General features: G+C 48.7%; 1 protein-coding gene across 1 annotated transcript in view; it reads left to right on the forward strand.

Moving 5' to 3' along the window:
- The window catches only part of STK10 (serine/threonine kinase 10), a 76,952-nt gene that overhangs the window by 45,647 nt on the left and 12,358 nt on the right, over nt 1-18,947 (forward strand). The window contains exons 3-9 of the mRNA XM_065409352.1: nt 4,486-4,534; nt 7,645-7,794; nt 10,102-10,174; nt 11,253-11,447; nt 11,593-11,674; nt 13,706-13,840; nt 16,624-17,202. Coding sequence (XP_065265424.1) covers nt 4,486-4,534; nt 7,645-7,794; nt 10,102-10,174; nt 11,253-11,447; nt 11,593-11,674; nt 13,706-13,840; nt 16,624-17,202 — 1,263 coding nt within the window. The remainder of the gene's footprint in view (nt 1-4,485; nt 4,535-7,644; nt 7,795-10,101; nt 10,175-11,252; nt 11,448-11,592; nt 11,675-13,705; nt 13,841-16,623; nt 17,203-18,947) is intronic.

Consider the following 18,947-nt stretch of genomic DNA (forward strand, 5'->3'; position numbering starts at 1 on the left):
GCAACCTGTTTCACATCTGGGTGTCTAAGGGTATGTCTACACAGCAAAGAAAAACCTGGGGCTGGCCCGGTGGAGCTCGGGCTGTGGGGCTGTTTTATTGCTGTGTAGATGTTTGGGTTGGCTTGGAGCTGGAGCCCAGGCTCTGGGATCCTTCCACCCCGCAGGGGCCTATAGCCAGGGTCGGCTGGCACAGGTCAGCAGCGGTTGTCTAGTTGCTGTGTAGACGTACCCTAAGGGGCTGACCGTGAGGTGCTCAGAACTTGCTCTGCCCATTGAAGTCAATGGACTGCTTACAGGTGAAGTGCCTCAGGGCTGGACTTTGAGTTCCCATCTCTTCTTGGGGCTCTGCCCCCTGCCATTTACAGCTTCAAAGAATTCAGATTACAAAAGTAAACATGGATGCTCCCAGAACAGGACCTGGAGGGACTTGCATGTGGCTGGAACCTTCTGGCACAGCGCAGGAAGCATGTTGATGGCTGCTCACAGGGAGTCTGAACTGACCCTTATACAAAGGCTATGTAGGACTGACTTACCTCGAGCTCCTGGGCTGAGCTCGAGGTTTGAACCTCGGGTCGAAGGTAGGTCCAAGAACTGAACCCAGGTGTGCTGCCTGGTAGTACAAGCAACGACTGGCAGCTTCTGGTTGGGCCTTCTTCATGAAAGCAATGTAAGTGGTGCTGAGCTGTATGAATGAAGGGAGTTCAATCCCTTTTCAATGGTACTGCTCTGACACTGCTGCTCCCGGAAAGAGCAGAGGGGGATTCTCATTTTTCAATAGCCTTAGCATCTTATCCTTCCCCATTATGAGACTGAACGTGCCACTGCTACAAAACTTCATGCCAGTCCCCATTATTCTGGATTGTTTTGCCCTCTAATGCTCCATCCAGAGGAAGTGCTTTTTCCCCTTTGGCAGTTTCCCCTCGCTGGCAGTTGTGCATAGCAGGGGAATCCCATGTGAACGCTTGGCTTGCAGATGCATGGAGCTGCATCCACTTGTTCTAATGGATGGGGTGGAGAATGCCACTTAAAGTAACTGGTTTAAGGGAGGCAGCCCCAGCCTCACTTGGGTTGTGATATGGATCTAATGAACCATGTGGGGAGGTGGGGCAGGGAAACAGTGTCAGTAGAGCAATCTCTGCGTTTTTGCTCTACTGGGGACGCTCCAGTTTTAAACACCAATCTAGGTAATGCCACAACTGCACCCCTCTCTCATGCTAGCGTGTGGGGCATATTGTCCCAGCTCCTTCATCTCCTGTGAGTTCCGTGACTCACGTTCCAAATTGTTCTTCTGGTTTTCAAACTCTCTGGGCTTGTTCCATCGATTCACCTTATATCCACCTACTCCCCAGCCTCTTCAAAGTGCTCTCCCAGTCTTCGCCTCTGCCTCATTTCTCGCAACTCTGCAGGTGAAGACGCCTTTGCCTAGTGCTGTTGCATCTGCCTTGGATCTCTCAACCCTGTCCAGAGCAATTTCCTCGCTGACTCCTGAGTGCCAGCTGGCTCTCTGTACAGTGATTGTAAGGGACACAAAGTAGTACATTGCCCTACTATAGGGCAAAAAGGGCAACAAAAATTATTAGAGATATGGAACAGCTTCCGTATGAGAAGAGATTAATAAAACTGGGATTTTTCAGTTTGGAAAAGAGACAACTAAGGGGGGGATATGGTAGAGGTCTATAAAATCATGACTGGTGTGGAGAAAGTGAATAAGGAAGTGTTATTTACTCCTTCTCGTAACACAAGGACTAGGGGTCATCAAATGAAATTAATAGGCAGCAGATTTAAAACAAACAAATGAAAGTATTTCTTCACACAACGCACAGTCAACCTGTGGAACTCTTTGCCAGAGGATGTTGTGAAGGCCAAGACTGTAACAGGGTTCAAAAAAGAACTAGATAAGTTCATGGAGCATAGGTCCGTCAATGGCTATCTGTTATGTTGCTATTGTCTGCCTCTATCAAGTATTTGCCAGAAGCTGGGACTGGGAGACCGGATGGCTCACTTGATGATTACCTGTTCTGTTCATTCCCTCTGGGGCACCTGGCGTTGGTCACTGTTGGAAGACAGGATACTGGGCTAGATGGATCTTTGGTCTGACCCAGTATGGCTGTTCTTATATTCTATAGCACCTTCAGTCTGAGGAGCTCAAAGCATTGTAGAGACTAATGAATTATGCCTCATGCTGTCTTGGAAACAGGGAAGCATTATTTCCATTGTACACCTGTGCAATCTGAGGCAAAAGGAGTGGGATGTGACTTGGCCAAAGTTGCACAGTGAGTCAGTTGGAAAGCTGGGAATTAAACCCAAATCTCCTGAGTCGTAGTCCTGTGCTTTTTAACCATAAGAGCGTCCTTCCTCAAAGCGGTGTGGATTAGTACTACCTCAGCGTGAAATGCCTTGCTCCACACGGAGCTGCAGTTCAGTCAGCTCTATCCTCAGTAGCGCCATCTAAAAGGGGGCTTAGCTTATTTGGTGGTTGTCCTCAAAAGTAAACCCTGGCCTTTAACCTCTCTGCATGTTGCCCTGTATGGTACTGGGACATGAAAAGAGACACCGTCAGGGTGGTTTTATAGTGCAAGGTATCTTTCCATACCCTTATCTCAGCCCCTGAAAGTTTGAAAACGGACTCTTTGCTTATCTGAGCCCACTTCTGTCCCGTAATGCACGCTCTGGTTGTTGGGCTGCTCTGGGGAGCTGGGCTGTTGGCACAGAGCTGCTCTTTTCGAAGTAAGGCGTTGGAAGCATTCTCGCTGAGATGGATGGGGGTGGGAGGCAGGGGTGGAAACCCAGGCAGTCTGCAGACCAGTACTGGAGGGCTTGGGTGGCCCAACTTTGGACCCACCAACCTGGATGAGATCCCTCTCTAACATACAGCAAAGCGGTCTTATGTGATTCTGAGGCTCCAGTGCTGCAGCCTCTTTGCTTGGGATCTCCTGAAGGGCACAGTTGTGTGATCATCTAGCACTGCAGCCCGCTGAGGCGTAATCTCAAACGGCACTAATCCATTACTGTGCCTAATCCTGCTAAGTAGAGGCTTTTGTTCTTGAGCGAGGAGTAAATCACTAGCCAGGCTGCAGTCGTATTAGCATTTGCCAGTCAATTTGGAAAGCCTCTTAGCTTTCTGCATGGAAATATGGTATCCACATGGCTTCTGCTGGCACTTTCCGCAAGTAGCATCTTGGCGGCTGCGTCAGCAGCAGCACAGCAAGGAGGGCTAGCCTGGTGGCTGCAGCTTTGTACCATGTGTGGGAGATTTGTCTTCTCTCACACCACTGGGCTCTTGGCCCAGGGCCCGGCTCTTCAGCAGTGATCATACCAACAGATTAGGAAGCAGCACTGGGTGAGGGGATGCCAGAAGGTTAGTCACTGTGGCTATGTCTGTACTAGACAGAAAGGGTTCTTCCATTGCTGTAGTAAATCCACCTCTCCAAGAGGAAGTAGCTAGTTTGAGGAAAGAATTATTCCAGCGACCTAGTGCTGTCTACACAAGGGCTTAGGTCGGCTTAACTACGTCTCTCAGGGGTGTGAATTTTTCACATCCTTGAGTGACGTAGTTGGGTCAACCTAACTTTCTGGGACTCGGCCTTGAAGGGTGGTGGTGATGGTGCAGGAGGATGCTGGGATACCAGCAGATACGTAGTAAATCCTCCATAGTGGATATAACAAAGATCTGGCAGTTGACTACAGCTCTGTGCTGAGATGTTTTTCCTCAAATCACTTCTAAAATCAGGAGAAGGCTGCTAACTATGGAGCAATCAAAACCAAACGTAAAAAAGCCCCTTTTAAAAAAAAAGTGACATAGTAATTCCAGCCACGTCAGCTCTCTGGTATGACAGCTATCTCATCCTGTTGGCAAGTCCACAGCCCTGGAACAGCCCCTGCTCCCAGTGGCCATCAAAAGCTGTAAACAAACATGAAGACGGAACTGAAACCTTAAGGCTGCTCCAGATGGGCCTCCAGGTATGAGGGTCTAGGCTGGCTTTGATTCACGTGCGTGTCAGAGTAATAACAAAACAAAACTTCCGTCACTGTAGCCAAGTAAAGCTCTGTCCTGCTTCCTCAGATTGTGGCTCCGTTGGGACCTCAGGGAAGCTCTCGGAGAGATGTGCTCTGCGTGTGTACGCCCTTTCTGTCGGGAACAACAGAGTGCCATGTGGATTCTGTCCCATGATTGCCTGCGAGAGATCTCACTCCAGGGAGAACATGGCACATGTAGAACTTGTGGTTTTGTAGCATCAGGAATAAAACTCTAGCTAACAAAAACCACTGAGTGTCTCTGTGCTGCTGCAAGAATGGTGAATAAATCTGAACAGTGCAGAGGGTTCCCAAGAGCTAGCCTTGTTTGAGTGGGGAGGGGGAAGTAGGTTTGACTCCAACACAAGCCCTTTTGCTCCCTTTCCCCTGTCACGTGGGCTGTACTCAGAAATACAGGTTTCAGATCTCTGTTTATAATGGATTTTAACCCCTATCTCTTTGTTTTGCTAGATCATGATTGAGTTTTGCCCTGGTGGGGCAGTGGATGCGGTCATGCTAGGTAAGTGCCGCAAATCAATATCCTTACTTTGACTAGGGACATGTCGGAGACAGAGAAATCTACACCCAAAGGACTGTGGGGCAGCGCCCTCCTCTTCATGTAATGTCCCTGTGCTCCTTAGCAGCAGATGTGACATCCTCCACTACCCTCCCAGGGCGTGGCTTCTTGCATGGCTTTTGTAGGGTGGTGGGTCGTGGTTTTCTGTGTAACTAAATAGAAATTCTGCTGCAGCCTTAACTATGGAGCCTCTGCCTCTCCTCCATAATCTGCGTGTTGGCTAGGTTTATTGTGGCAACCTCTGGGCATCTTCCGAGCGACTTGTGTCAGTCTGCTGCAATGTCTATAGATTGCTCAGTGTTGGCAAGCAGTGGGGTGGGGGTGATTTTTAGGGGGGATGGGTGCCTATAATACTTTCTGCCTGAGGAGGTCTGTTTGGGACCCTATTTATACAGCACACTGATATCGTGTCACTTGTATGCTCCTAAGGAAAGCCCTCCAGTAAAAGGAAAAGGGGTTTAGCTATTAATCTGGGTGTCATTGACATTGAGTCTCTCCAAGTCTCCTTCCACCCCTGGCATCAGTAATCCATTGAAACAGCTAGTGTTAGAGCAGACTGAGACTAAGGGCTAATCTACGCTGACCGTGCTACACTGACAATGACCTTGTGTGGTCACAGTGCAGCGCTGGGAGAGAGCTCTCCTAAAACTCTTAAAAAACCACCTTCACGAGGGGCGTAGCGCCCAGCACTGGGGCACTGTTTACACTGGCGCTTTACAGCGCTGCAGCTTGCTGCGCTCGGGGGGGGGGGCGGTATTTTTTCACACCCCGAGCGAGAAAGTTGCAGCGCTGTTAATTGCCAGTGTAGACAAGCCCTTACATTGATGCCATGAAGCTACCACTTTAACTCCTCCCTTCTACATGTGGGCCCTGCCTCCAATTGAGAGGAGCTGGCCTTTGATTGCTACGAAGCATACTGATGTCAGCTAGAGCAGCACGGTTGCACCCAGCAGCCCCAATTGGCACGTCAGCCCCATTGTGCCAGGCACAGTACAAACCTATGTGAAGACACAGTCTCTCCCTTTTAAAAAAAAAAAAAAAAAAAAGGCTCCCCCTGCTGGGGAGTGAGAACAGTGCTCCTGGTCTCTGCTCATCTTGAGACTGTGGGACAAGGTCACAACCTCAATTTTGGTCACTTTCTCCTGGGTTTTTTTTCCCCCAGTGTTCATGAAGATCTGACTATTTTCTCCTGCGGAAGTGTGCTGAGCCCAGGCTCATCACTTTCAGTTCCCAGTCTGCAAATCGGAAACATGTGCCTAATTCAGGAAACTTGCCTAAAGAACTGCAGTGTTCTGCTGTGGTGTCCAAATCACCGCCTCTTACGCTAGCCTGGCGTCCATGTTCGGGGGCAAGGATGCCCGGTTGATAAGGGACGATGCACTCTCTGCTGCGAAGCTGCACTCTCAGTGCTGGGGCTGTGGTATGGATTTGCTATGGTTGAGCTTTCCAGCTGAATGGTAGGTCCCAGCAGGACAGGAGAGCTCCAACCCATCTAACAGAAACTAGGGAAGCTAAGTCTCTTGGGGCTCTAGACTCCTGTCTGATCAGGCCTGGTATCTCCTGTTTCATAGGCAGCCAGCCTTGCAGAGGATATGGTTTAGAATGGGGGAGGGAGGAAACAGGTATTACGAAATCCTACCTGACTAGCCTGGCCATACCAGCCAAGGGATGGTGATGTTGCCATAATCTCCCAGTTCCATTGTTACCAGTATCGGGGTATATTAAATAGGTGATTGGGGTTCGGGAAAGGCTGCTGCCCATGTAGGTAAATCAGTCCCAAGAGGGTCTGACTAAGAGTTTCTTAACAGTAGAGGTGATCTGGAAAACAAGAGGGGTGGGAAAATCATGACCATTTACATTTGCCTTTGACTTTGTCTTGATAGCACGCTCCTGAACAGCTGTGCATTGAAAGCCTTGCTTCGGCCAGGCTCGTAGCTGAGGGTCACTGAAAATCTCCAGCCTTGAGTTACTGAAGGGAAGGGGGAGGTGGAAAAGCAGGGAGAAGAACAAAACAGCTGAACCAGCATCTTTTCTCTGATTCTGCGATTAAGTTCCTTGGCTTTGAATGAATGGCTGTCCTACTTAACATAAGCTCCCTTCAGTCCTTGAGTCTGCCCCCTCCATTGGTGTACAATAGGTTATTCTAGCTGCCCGCAACACATCTACATCTATTCCAGCTGCCCGGATCTGCAGGTTCCAGTGTTGTCCATTTTTTACTAAACTTTGGGCACAGAGGGAAGATTAACACAAGGAGGCTGGGTGGGGAGAGGGGAGTGGAGGCCTGACTCTTCTCAACATTCTGCAAGGTAGATGGCTTGCTGAGATGGTGCCTTGGGATAAAGGTCATAGAGTGAGGATCTCCCTGATGGGTGGGGGAGAGCGCACAGGAGCATAACTTTGTTTCTTGGGCGTCCCAACGAGCTGCAGAAATAGAAGGCTGCTGTAGTTACCGTTGGGCCGACAAATGTATATGAATTGTGCACGTGTCTGGTGAGTAGGCCTAGCACCGCTCAGGTCTCGTCTCTCCCTGTGCCCACACTGCCTCGTGGCCAGCTTCTCACTGTTTGGGGCAAGGATTGCAGTCCTCCTTGCCTTAGTGTGCAAATCCGTATCCCAGTGCAGATTCTGGGGTCTCCTGCAATTGGAGTTCAGGTCTGTTCTCTCCACGGTGCCCCAGTGGTGAGTACTTGTGTCCAGCCCTCAAGGTGGGAAATCAGACTCCCTTTTAGGATTCCAAGGATGACTGATCTATAGGTTTCCCTCAAAGGGAAATGTGTGTATCATCTGTGATGCTCTCGTGCCAGTTGACCCCCTGTGTGTCCCGGGGGGTTCAATAGTACACCAGTTCTGAAAGCATGTGGGAATATTGTGCTGTGAGCTTAGGAAATTAACTTTCTCAATACTAGAGCAATTTGTATTGGTGTCCCACTGACCTAACAGATGTATAGTGGCCATATACAGTCTGCTGCACAGGGTCTGGGGCACAGGCTGCATCTGTTGCTCAAGTGAAGCCTCTCTAATCCCCTCTTGGTTTAACTGCTGTCTCTCTGCAGAGTTGGATCGAGGCCTGACGGAACCCCAGATTCAAGTGATTTGCCGCCAGATGTTAGAGGCTCTTGTCTACCTCCACAGTAAAAAGATCATCCACCGTGACTTAAAGGCAGGCAATGTACTACTGACCCAGGATGGAGATATCAAACTCGGTGAGCTTTTAGTTGGGGTGTCACAGAGAGAGAAGATGGGTGCATGCTTGCTAGGTGTATAATTCTGAATTAGTGGCGATTCAGTCTCCCCTGAGTAGCTTTGCTGTACTTGTGACTGTATTGTAATAAACTCTTAGCAACTGTGCATAGTCTCTTACAAGCCACATTTTAAGAAGCCGTGGTTGTTATCTGTATGTCAGAAACAAAACTTCAGGTTGACATTTTTCAAAGGCAAAATATCCCTCCAATGGGAGAGGGGTAATGTGCACTGGTTTGTAAGGGTCTCCTGCTCTGAAGCCTTGCTTCTCTTCCTTATCTATTGGGTATGGTTATAGGAGGAAGGGGGCGGGCTTGATGTCACTCGGTAGGATACATGCTTGTGAAGCAAAATCTGCTGTGAAACTAGCCAGTGTGTTTAATCTGAGGAGTTTACTTAATACCTGGTGGAAGTAAAGATGCTGGAAAATTTTCTGCATACTACTGGGGCAGACGGCTAGAACGGAAGGAAGACAGTTGGAAGGAATAAAGTCGTTGCTGCTTGAACAACACCGGCTGCCTACTGGCTGCAACTCCGCTTTCAGAAACATGCTGCTCTATAGATTTTCTTTAACCTGAAGCTCAGGTTTGGCAGCTGAGCAAATGGGAGATGGGAATGAGGAAGGGGAGAATGTCTGTCTCTCTTTTTCCCATCAGCTCTCGTGTAAGGGGATTTCCTACGGGGAGGAAGTGTTGGTCTGGCTTGCAGATCCTTCAGGAAATTGCTTCACCAGGTCTTCCACCTGAACGTCTTCAGGGATACTGTAACACGCTGGCTTGTTGAACAGTCACTCAGGGTCAGGCAGCGGCTTTGGATCATGCATTATGAATTCTCCACTGAAAAATGTATCACAAGTGATGCCAACACTTGCAGAATTTTCCTGCTGTTCTGCAATTGTGGTTACAATAGCGAAAGGAATAGAGTTGTATTACGTGTAGGGCTCTCTCTTCTGTCCAGTCACTCGTTGCAATGATGGTTCTGCTGTTGTTTTAATCACTGTTTGTTTTGTTTCACATCTTGCAGGATGCCCAGAAATTGTACTTTGGGTGTGAAACATGTGCAAAGCAAAAATAGGCAGTATTCTACAGTCTCCCCTTTCCCAGGAGAATATCAATGCTAGAGTAAGGTGCCAGACTGGCACGGCTGGAGACTGGACTAATTCCTCTATCCACAGAGCAGGCCTGGCACAAGGCAGGGCAAGCTTCCCTAAAGAGCTGCTCTGCCAACATGCTGTGAGCCTGAGTTGAATTGACCTTCCTCTACTCCTTAGGGATGAGAGGCAATTCATTCTCTGCAGCCCAGCCCGTATTGCACAAGGCCTCTCTCTTGAGGCTGCCAACGGGAATGATGGTGCTGGTAGTGATGATGGGCTTTTATGATGTGTCTGGGAACAGGACTGAGATCTGTTCCAGTTAATTACATGTGAACCAGTGAACTGGCAACCATTTAAATCTTCCTATGGCCTTGGGATCAGCAACCCAGAATCACTTGACCCTTCTAAGTCAGCTCCTTAAGGGATATATGATGGGATGGGGGAAGGAATCTTCCAAAGAGACGAAGAACCACAGAGACGGGGCTGGGCTGGAATGAGAGCAAAACTGATGATCTCTTAGAGTCATGAGAATGGCCATACTGGGTCAGATCAATGGTCCATCTACCCCAGTATCCTGTCTTCCAACAGTAGCCAATCCCAGATGCTTCAGAGGGAATGAACAGAACAGGGCAATTATTGAGTGGTCCATCCCTGTTATCCACTTCCAGCTTCTGGCAAGTTAGAGGCTTAGGGACACCCAGGGCATGAGGTTGCTTGGGTAGTCTTATTGAGTTGGTTGGTGCTGGCTAAAGTGTCTCTTCTGTAGCAGGCACAGAATGCTTCCTGTTAACCAGGAGGGAGATGGCTAATGTCACTCGATAATTACCATTTGTTGGGTTGCGGGGAAGGGAAAGGAGGTAATTTTGACTCTTTGCCTTATTTATGTCTCAAAAGTAAGACTTCTTGTTAACAAGTTGTGCCTCTAAGAGACTTAGCAAATGGGCTTGCATGGAGTATCTGCTCTTTATGTCTTGCAAAGAGGTCCATTGACCTGGAGAAATATCCCTAGGGTCTCACGGGTGGAAGGAACTCATGCACTCATAGGTACATTTAATTCACAATATTTGGTCTAGAGAGGATGCATATTCATACTGCACAGCACTCTTGCCTTTGCTTTACAATTCTGAAAGGCCTTTTGGTTCTTTTAGAGCATCTAATGTGATTAATCTCTTTGCAGCGGACTTCGGAGTGTCTGCCAAAAACATTAAAACTTTGCAGAGACGAGATTCCTTCATCGGGACCCCTTACTGGTGAGTAAACTGGCTTGTTCAGCAGCCTTATGTTGAAAGGTGAATTCAGTGGGAGCTGTGCATTTTCAGCACCTTTTGGAGGTCAGACCGGAAATCTAGAGTAAAACATTGTCTTGCTAGGGATGAGGATGTGATGAGGGGGAGGGGTAGCTCAGTGGTTTGAGCATTGGCCTGCTAAACCCAGGGTTGTGAGTTCAATCCTTGAGGGGGCCATTTAGGGATATGGGGCAAAAATCTAATTGGGGATTGGTCCTGCTTTGAGCAGCGGGTTGGACTAGATGATCTCCTGAGGTCCCTTCCAACCCTGATATTCTATGATTCTATGAATGTAGGGTCCACTTAACCAGGTTGCCTTATCAAGTGTGGATTGGAGGATTTTAGCATATGTTCAGAAATCTTAAGAAAAAAATAACTAAAATATCTGTTCCGAACCCTGTCTGCTTTCAAGAGTCTCCCCAACTGTGTATATCATAAAGGGGCAGCAAGGATTGTGTTGGGGCAGCTGGAGACAAACAGGAATGCTCTTCAGAATACTCTTCTGTTGGAATGGCACCCCTCCCTCCAACCCAGTGCATTTCCTACAACTTGGAAGTGGGTGGAATCTGGGACATGTGCTCTCTCTCCTTCCTCCTCCCCCACCACATATGGTGGAATGTTCTTTGAAGCAGCTCCAAGTGCATGGGAGCCACAACTCACTCCAGGAATTTAATCTCTAAATCACCCTTGTGCTGAAGGAATGGGATCAATGAGCATTAATTTATTGTCTGAAGTAGCATCCCTGCCAGATGTCACCGCCCTGGAGGTTTTCACAGACTGCCTAGGCGCGCTCTGCTGATCTGGGAATGGGGGAGGAGGAGGGGAAATATGGGTCTTGTCAAACCATGGGAAAGCTGCTGTTCCCCCTTGGCTATCTGTGAAGTCCTATTTCAGGTGAAGGTGCAGTGTTGCAGATCAATGAGATGGTTTAAATACTGACTCCTGGGGCTTGTGTGCAGTCAGGCTACTCTTGGAAACATGCTTGTTTTGGTAGCAGGATGCCTCAGACAGTCCCCACTCCCCCTTGTGCTTGCCCTCGCAGGATGGCCCCTGAGGTGGTGATGTGTGAAACCATGAAGGACACTCCCTATGACTACAAGGCCGACATCTGGTCCCTGGGTATAACGCTGATAGAAATGGCCCAGATAGAGCCCCCTCACCATGAACTCAACCCCATGCGAGTCCTGCTGAAGATTGCCAAGTCTGACCCTCCCACTCTCAACTGCCCTTCTAAATGGTAAGAAGACAAATGACTACTGCACGTATGAGAGCATGGAAGCTCTTTGCTGTGGCTTCCCAGTGATGCTGGGCTCAGCTGTTTGCGCTACGTGTTATGCAGACTCCATCCAGGGAGTTCCTTGCCAATCATTATGTGTTTTAAGGTCCCCAGAGTTCAAAGACTTCCTGAAGACGGCACTTGATAAGAACCCTGAAACTCGGCCAAGTGCAGCACAGCTACTGGAGGTAGGCAGATGTCCTCAAGGGAGCTGACCCTTCAGACTGGCCTTTGTGTTGCATGTTTAGCTTGTCTTGGAGTCTGCTAAGCACTCCACAGGTCTAAGTAACCTATGCACATCCCAAACCTTGTCTTAAGCAAAACTTACTGGTCTTCCCTAGTTTTACAGTCCACTTGTACTTCTCCAGGGTATCTCGCTGTGCTGGTAACACCCTCTTACAGGCAGACTGAGCTATGAGCTTTGTTGTGTCTGTTTGTTGAAAGTCTGTGCCTGGACAAACTCTCTGGTATGACCAGAATGCCCTATGCACTTGTGCAACAGACAGTAATTTAGGGGTAATGCTTGGGGTCCTTCTTAGCCAAAGATCAGCAAGGAGTGGGAGTGATGTACATAGTATTTGGGGTAGAGGTTGCAAGTTGTTTAGCACCCACTGCTGACTAATTCATGCAGTGCCTTTAGGGCTAGCTTCCTATAACACTATCCTGTCTGGTCACCTGAATGTCTGGAGGGGACAAGATATTGCAGTTGCCAGATGACCTAGTTGGGGGGATTGTCCAGGGAGAAGCTTTTGTCATAAACTGGAAATGGAAAATAATCTGAATGCTTAAACACCAACGGCCGGAGCCTGAGGCTGATCAGCAACTGGAGAGTTCGCACTCTAGCCCAGGATGGCTGGGCATTTGATTGTACAGTGGATTTCCGTGCTGTAGACGCAGAAGATCAGTGTTAAGGTTGCACAGGCCATCTTAATCTGTCACTTCCTGACGTTTGGCTGCTTCACTCAGAAGCATTGGCCTTTTGTACGGAATATCCATAACAAAGTCTAACGATCAAAGTGTAGGCCTGTTGCCATCTCCTCCCCCCGTCTCTCTTTTAGATTGTCCCTGCCCCAGAGTACACAATCTCATCCTCTGTTTGGAAAGTGCCTGCTACGTTTTGGGCACTACAGCATTCGAAAGCTGTTCCCATTGAAGCCAATGACAAAACTGCGCTTGACTCCAATGGGAGCAGGAATGGGCTCTGATTTCCCAGACATGCCAAGGTGGCAGATGCTGTTTGAAGTTAAATTCACATCTCCACCCTCACCCTTCAAAAACGTAAAACGCTAAATGCTTTTTACCGCTATCTGAATAACTTGTATGGTGCTGGCGTATCTTCTTCATGCTTCACGCTCTACACAGTGGTCAGTCGTGGTTTTGTTTGACTGATGAGCATTTCATTTGATATGTAATGTGCCTCTTTAAATCAGCTTCTGATCTGGAAAATTGATAGTTCTGGCCTAATAACCCTGAGTGGATGAGAGAGTGCGTTAGCCTGTGGTTTGCCACCCAGAAAAGTTCGACTGGGGGTGTGTTTACCTTAGTCAATAACAGGAAGTATACAGTACACTCCCTGGCCTCTTGATGAAGCCTAGCACAAATGCATGCTCTGTGTGTGCCTAGAGATTTGACTGCAATTTCCATTACACATCTCTCCACTCTGTTTACACATATGGTTCTTAAAGATGCCACTCTCCTTCAGATGAGACCCACACCATGCATGCATCACGGAGACGCTCCCGAGTCATTCGGTGTCAAGGAGAGGCCATCGTACCGTATCCCTATGGCAGCAAGTGCCTTTTGTTTAAATGCCGCTGTTGCTCTGTTTGGTAAATGTTAACGCTGTATTTTGCAAGGCTGCATAGTGTTTAGGACATTTGTATCCACATGCAGTCCCTCATACCTTGTATCACACAAAACTGAGTTCAAAACAATGTAAAGCTCTGGATTTATATCCACAAATAGGCACAGCTAATGGCTGAAACTGTCTTTAACTGCCAGGTTTTCTGATCTCTGGCGGGACATTTGAATCCACGGTGCCAACAAGGCGGATTGGGCTTATTTCAGCCTAGGAAAGCTAGTAATGCTAGCTAGCTGGCGAGGGCCTTAGAAACTGACTAGAAATGGAAAATAAACGGAGTCTGTTTGCCCCAGTGTTCTCTGACACGGCCTGTTCAGAGGTGGGAATCTTTCTAACACGTGTGTGATTGGGTTTGCAGCATTCCTTCGTTAACAAGGTCACCAGCAACCGAGCCCTGCGTGAGCTGGTGGCGGAGGCAAAGGCCGAAGTGATGGATGAAATCGAAGACAATCGGGAGGAAGGAGAAGAGGATGAATCATCGGAACCTCTATCTGTAAGTGCTGTTCTCTCCCTCTACTCAGCCTCTCCTATTTCTTAGAGGGTGGAAAGTTCCTGTAAAGTGGCTGTAAAGGTGCAGGCTGGAAGAGCTGCAGGACAAAGTTGCTGCAGGAAACTGTCAGGATTGAAAGGAATAGCTTCTTTTTTTAACCATCTCTGCCTCAGACTCCCGTTGAGGAAAAGCTGCTGCCTTGTTAAGTCCATTCAGGTGGACAGGAAGTCAGGGGTGGGGACCGCAGTTCCATGCCTGCTCAGGGTACTGGAAAATAATGCAGCTGGAGGGACGCCAAGTTTTCCCTTGAGGAGGAACCCACAATTGTTGCTGCTGCTGGTAATGCCGGGCTTTCAGCAGGACTGGCTAGCTGGCTCCAAGGGCAGGGAAGGCATTCCCCTCTGCTGACCCCCCTCCAGTTATGCAGTGCTCTTGTCAGTGGTAGCTGAAGCAACAGCCGGTTGCTCTGGGATCAGGGCACTGCTGATTGTGTTAACATCATCCTGGCAGCACTGGGTTCCGGTTCATGATGTGCTGCTAGGGGGTTCCTTGAGATGGGTCACCCCGAGGAGCGCAGAACAGAGGGGAAACGGCAGTTTGACTCAGAACAAAGGCTAAAATAACCAGGCCAGTTTGATGACTTAGCAGGAAGTATTCTAGGCCTGGGAGCTGTCTGTGTGCTCCACTCATACTTCCAGGCCCCACGGGATGCAGGGGGAGGGCCATGGAGTCATGACTTCACCTCCAGGCTTAAGGGAAGAAATGTGTGTGCCATGCCTTCATGCCCCTTCTCCTCTCCCCGGTCAATGTAAGCAGTAATAAGTGCATCTGAAGTGGTCCAGTGCTATTCCAGGAAGATGCAGGGCATGGACTAGGGAGGCTGGGGCAGCTTGGGGCTGGACAGCACAAGGTAGAAATGGGGACAGAAAATTCAGCAAAGTGGCAGAGAGACGTAACCAGTAGATCCAGGACAGGGGCTGGCAGAGCTGCCTCCGATGCCCGTGTCTAAGGCTCTTGGGAGCAGGCCAGAATGTGGCTATCCCAGAACCTTTGTGGGAGAGATGCCAGCAGGATGTCAGGATTTTTCTGATCCAAGAGGGACTTAAACACCCACTGCATGATCACTGTTGAAATTGGACCCAGCTCCAAAAGAGGAGCTATTAAAACCCAGTGTTGTTAGCCAAGAGAAGAGAGCCGCAGCAGTCTGGGCTGAGCACGGTATCTTGGGAAAGAACCCAAACTGCCCTGCCAGGATTTCACAGCCGTACAAACTCAAGAGCAAAACCCAGCTAAACACACTGCACCTGGGTCCGTTTCTCCTGCACAATCACAGCTTCCCCCAGGAAAGCTCCTGGAGCAAAAGCCACTTGGCTACAGCACTTGCAGTGTCTAAAGATACATCTACACTGCACACTCCTTATGGCAGCGTGTGGAGTATACACACTGCACACACCCCTAGCACAGGTATAAATAGCAGTCTAGACGCTGAGGCACTACTTAGGCATATAAAGACACTCCAGAGCTTCAGGTTATTACCCTACATGGCTCTCTGCACATCCAAGTAGTGTTTTTCCCCCCTTTTACACTGCTACAAGTAGGTCGTGCCCCACTGCCTTCCCATTGCTGCAAGAGAGGCTCTGGTAGTGGAGAAAGGCTCAGGCAGCCTTTCGCTGTCCCGTGTAGCTACACATCGTGGTATGGACACAACCTGCTTTTCACTGCAGCATGTAGCTACGCATACCCTACACGCTGCTGCCAGTGGTGTGCAGTGTAAATGTAGCCTAAAAGGAGCTGGCAGAATGAAGGGACAATGGGGTAACTCTCTTCCCTGTGCCTTGCTGTTAGCTGTCTCCCAAAGGGATCACCTAGCAATGCCCTGCTTCCCTGTGCAAGGATTGATAACCCAGAAACCAGCTCTAGTGGAGCAATACAGCTCTTCTGGGTCTCCTATGGTGCTGGTTATTCGTGGGCCATAAGGAATATTGTCCTTTCATGTTACACTGTGACAGATCTCTGGAAAATGCTGAGGTCAGCACATGTGGCTAGGAGATCCAGATCCAAATAGTCCAGGTGTACAGCATTGACATTGGGACTCAAACCATCACTCCTCCCCAGAATGCAGGCTCTTCCCGAGGACTCCGTTTGCTGGACCACATTGTGGCAGCATTCAACATAACACTTCGTTAGAACTGGGGGCGGCAGTTTTCCCAAACTTCTGACCCTCATCCCAAGCTAACCAGAGTCTGACTGGTGCAAACCAAACCTGTGCATGCCACTGATCTGATGTGTGAACCCTGCGGCATCTCAGGGCCCAGGCACAGCCCCAGAATCCTGACTCTGGGGAGGAGAGTTTACGAGAGGAATGAACATATTGCATAAGGCCAGTGGTCCATCTAGTCTTATCAGACTTTGATGGTGGCCAGTACCACATGCCTCAAGGGTAAAGTGTTTAAAACCTCCCATGGGGAACAATAATGCAACATAATGACCCCGGGGAGACCTTTCTTCCTAAGCCCCATGCAGCTAATGGCTAGCTGAGTCCTAAAGCATGTGGGCTTCTATCTCTTGTGAATGTAAGTTAATATAAAGAGGTGGGGGTTGGCAGGAGGAATACCAGTTCAGTGCATTAGTGAAAGTGGTAGTCGTGCATCTTTCACTAAGAAGCACCCACAGTTTTGTGTTGCTCGGGTGCTCAGTTGGGTCTCCTCGCTTGTGTGACCTGAGTTTCACTCTGATGCTGTGTGCGCCTCAGCTCTGTCCCATCTCTCTCTTCCTTGTCCTTTCAGCCCTCTGGGACTCACAAGCGAGGCCCCTCCGAGGTGAGTCAGCTGAGTTTTGAGGGAGAGAAACCTCCAGAATCCCCCTCCCCACTGGAGATGAATGGACCCAAATTATCCGTGGAGCCGGCCAAGAAGACTGTAGACAGGCAGAGAAACAGACTCTCAGACGAAGGGATCGGCAGCGAGAACTCCATGAAAACCACCAGCAGCTCCGAGTCGTCCGGGACGGAGTATAGCAGAACAGCCCCCAGCAGCCAGGAAGAGCCAATCACCAACCCCCAGTCAGGACTGTTGGATGACAAGGTTAATCCAATGGAGGAGAGAAGCCGCCAAAGCAAGCACCTGGAGCCAGTGAACAAAGAGCGTAAAAGCATTGGGAACTGGCCGGAGAGCAGCCACCTGGAAAATTCTGCTGGGGAAAAACTTGCCAATGGGAATTTGGATTCTCCTATTCAGTTTGCCAGCAGTAGGTCCAAGAGGGATTCGGATTCTGGCAGCACTTCTGCTTCGGAAAGCATGGACCTCACCATCTCTCTGTCTGCTGATCTGTCCCTTAACAGGGAGAGTGGATCGCTATCCCTGAAGGTAAGGTAGGGGGCATTAAACAAAGATTAAAAGTTGATTTTAATCTGGAACTCAATATTCAGACCTCGGCATTGAGACCCTGTTAGACTTCCCTGACTCCTTCCAGACAGCCCCCTTTCCTGATGCACCTGGCAAACTTTGGGTTTTTTTTCCCCCCTCGGGATGGTGATGATCTTTCGCCAGGGAAGAAAAAGGGAGTTGTCCCTAGTGTATGATACCCTGGTGATGGGTGGGGTAGATAAAGATTAATAGTGCAGGGATTTGGTTTTGCTTAGTGTTTAATTGCTGAACACTGCAGAAAGGATCAGCAAATTATCATCCCAGCAGAGGCAATCATAAAACTCCTCAAAGCGCCCAGGTTTCAGTTTCCAGGCAGGTGACACTGTAATAAACACCAAGCCACAAAATAATTCCAGTCTCCATCCAAAGCTTTCAGCAATAGAGTTTGAAATGGGTACCAACCCCATAGGCTGGGGAGTAGCTTTGTTTAAGGGCGGATAATGTACCTGGAAGCAGAGGTTGTATGGTGTGTAATGATTGTTAATCTGTGGTACGGGGAATTAGCCTAACCGCTACTTCCTTTAAACATGTACTTTCTCAATGTTGCATGCTCTTTTCCTTGACACTCGCAGATTCCAAGCCAGTGAAATCTAGTTAAGGTTTTACATTCTGCAACTAATTATAGTCTTTGGTAAATCAGCGGGAAACCTGAAGCTGACATAACTGCTCCAGCCTTTCCCTTGCGGGGACTTAACAGAGTCTGTGAACAAGTCCTAGCCTGAAAAACAAAATAACTAAATTGCACCTTTGTACAGTGCTGATTAGCCTATTTCTCTCCCCTAAACACTGATAAAAAGACAACTTAATTTGGTGTAAGCTTTGGGTGGAGATCACTTGTGATTTTCTCAAATGTGCCATGTCTCTGGCCTAGCTTGTATCAGAAGTTAAACTGTTCTTTGCACTCAGATCTTCAAGCAGTCTTGGCTTTTAGGGAGGCCAGTGAGGACGATCGCAAAGCTCAGCGTGAGGGGTCAGTATTGCTTTGATCGAGGAGGCAAAATAAATGAAGTGACTATTTGCGGAGTCCTGGAAGGAGAAGCGAGGTGCAGTGTGACTCAGAGAGCCACAGATGTGTGTATTGCACAAGATCTTTGTCCAGTTGTCTGTGCAAGTGATGGTTTCCAGGTGTAGAAACATGCCCAAATAGCGTTCCTAACAAAATTCCTCCTCCAGCTCTGCTCTCCTGCTGGGAGAGGAATAATTGGCACTTCCCCCTGGAGTCCACAGTTCTGCTAGTGGGGGCTCTTGTGTATAGAAGTCTCATCCCTTCTCTTCAGTCTCCCTGTGATAAATGATCCAGTTCCAGAGGCCAGCCAAGAACGTATCACATGTGTTAATCGTTCTCCCTGACGGGGGGGAGGATTGTAGGGAGCAATAAGTGAATAGAGATGCTGTTGCGTTTTAGCTAGATGTGACTCTAACTGTACTGATAGCACCCTCAGAATAAAATTGAGGACATTCTAGCTGTAGTGGAGAGCTTTGGATCCCCTACTGTACTCGCTGGGAAGCAGTAACACTGTCGGAAAGGTCCACGGGACAGTAGGTTGATTTCTATCTTTCATACCCCGCATTTGGGATTCTGGCACCAATTTAGTGAATGAATCTAATCTGAAGTCTTGTACTGCTTTCCCCCCATCCCGCTAGCTATCCATGATGCAGCCTATGACCCATTCAAAGCACTGCGT

The sequence above is a fragment of the Emys orbicularis genome, chromosome 8 (assembly GCF_028017835.1).
Source record: "Emys orbicularis isolate rEmyOrb1 chromosome 8, rEmyOrb1.hap1, whole genome shotgun sequence".
NCBI classification, from domain to species: domain Eukaryota; kingdom Metazoa; phylum Chordata; order Testudines; family Emydidae; genus Emys; species Emys orbicularis.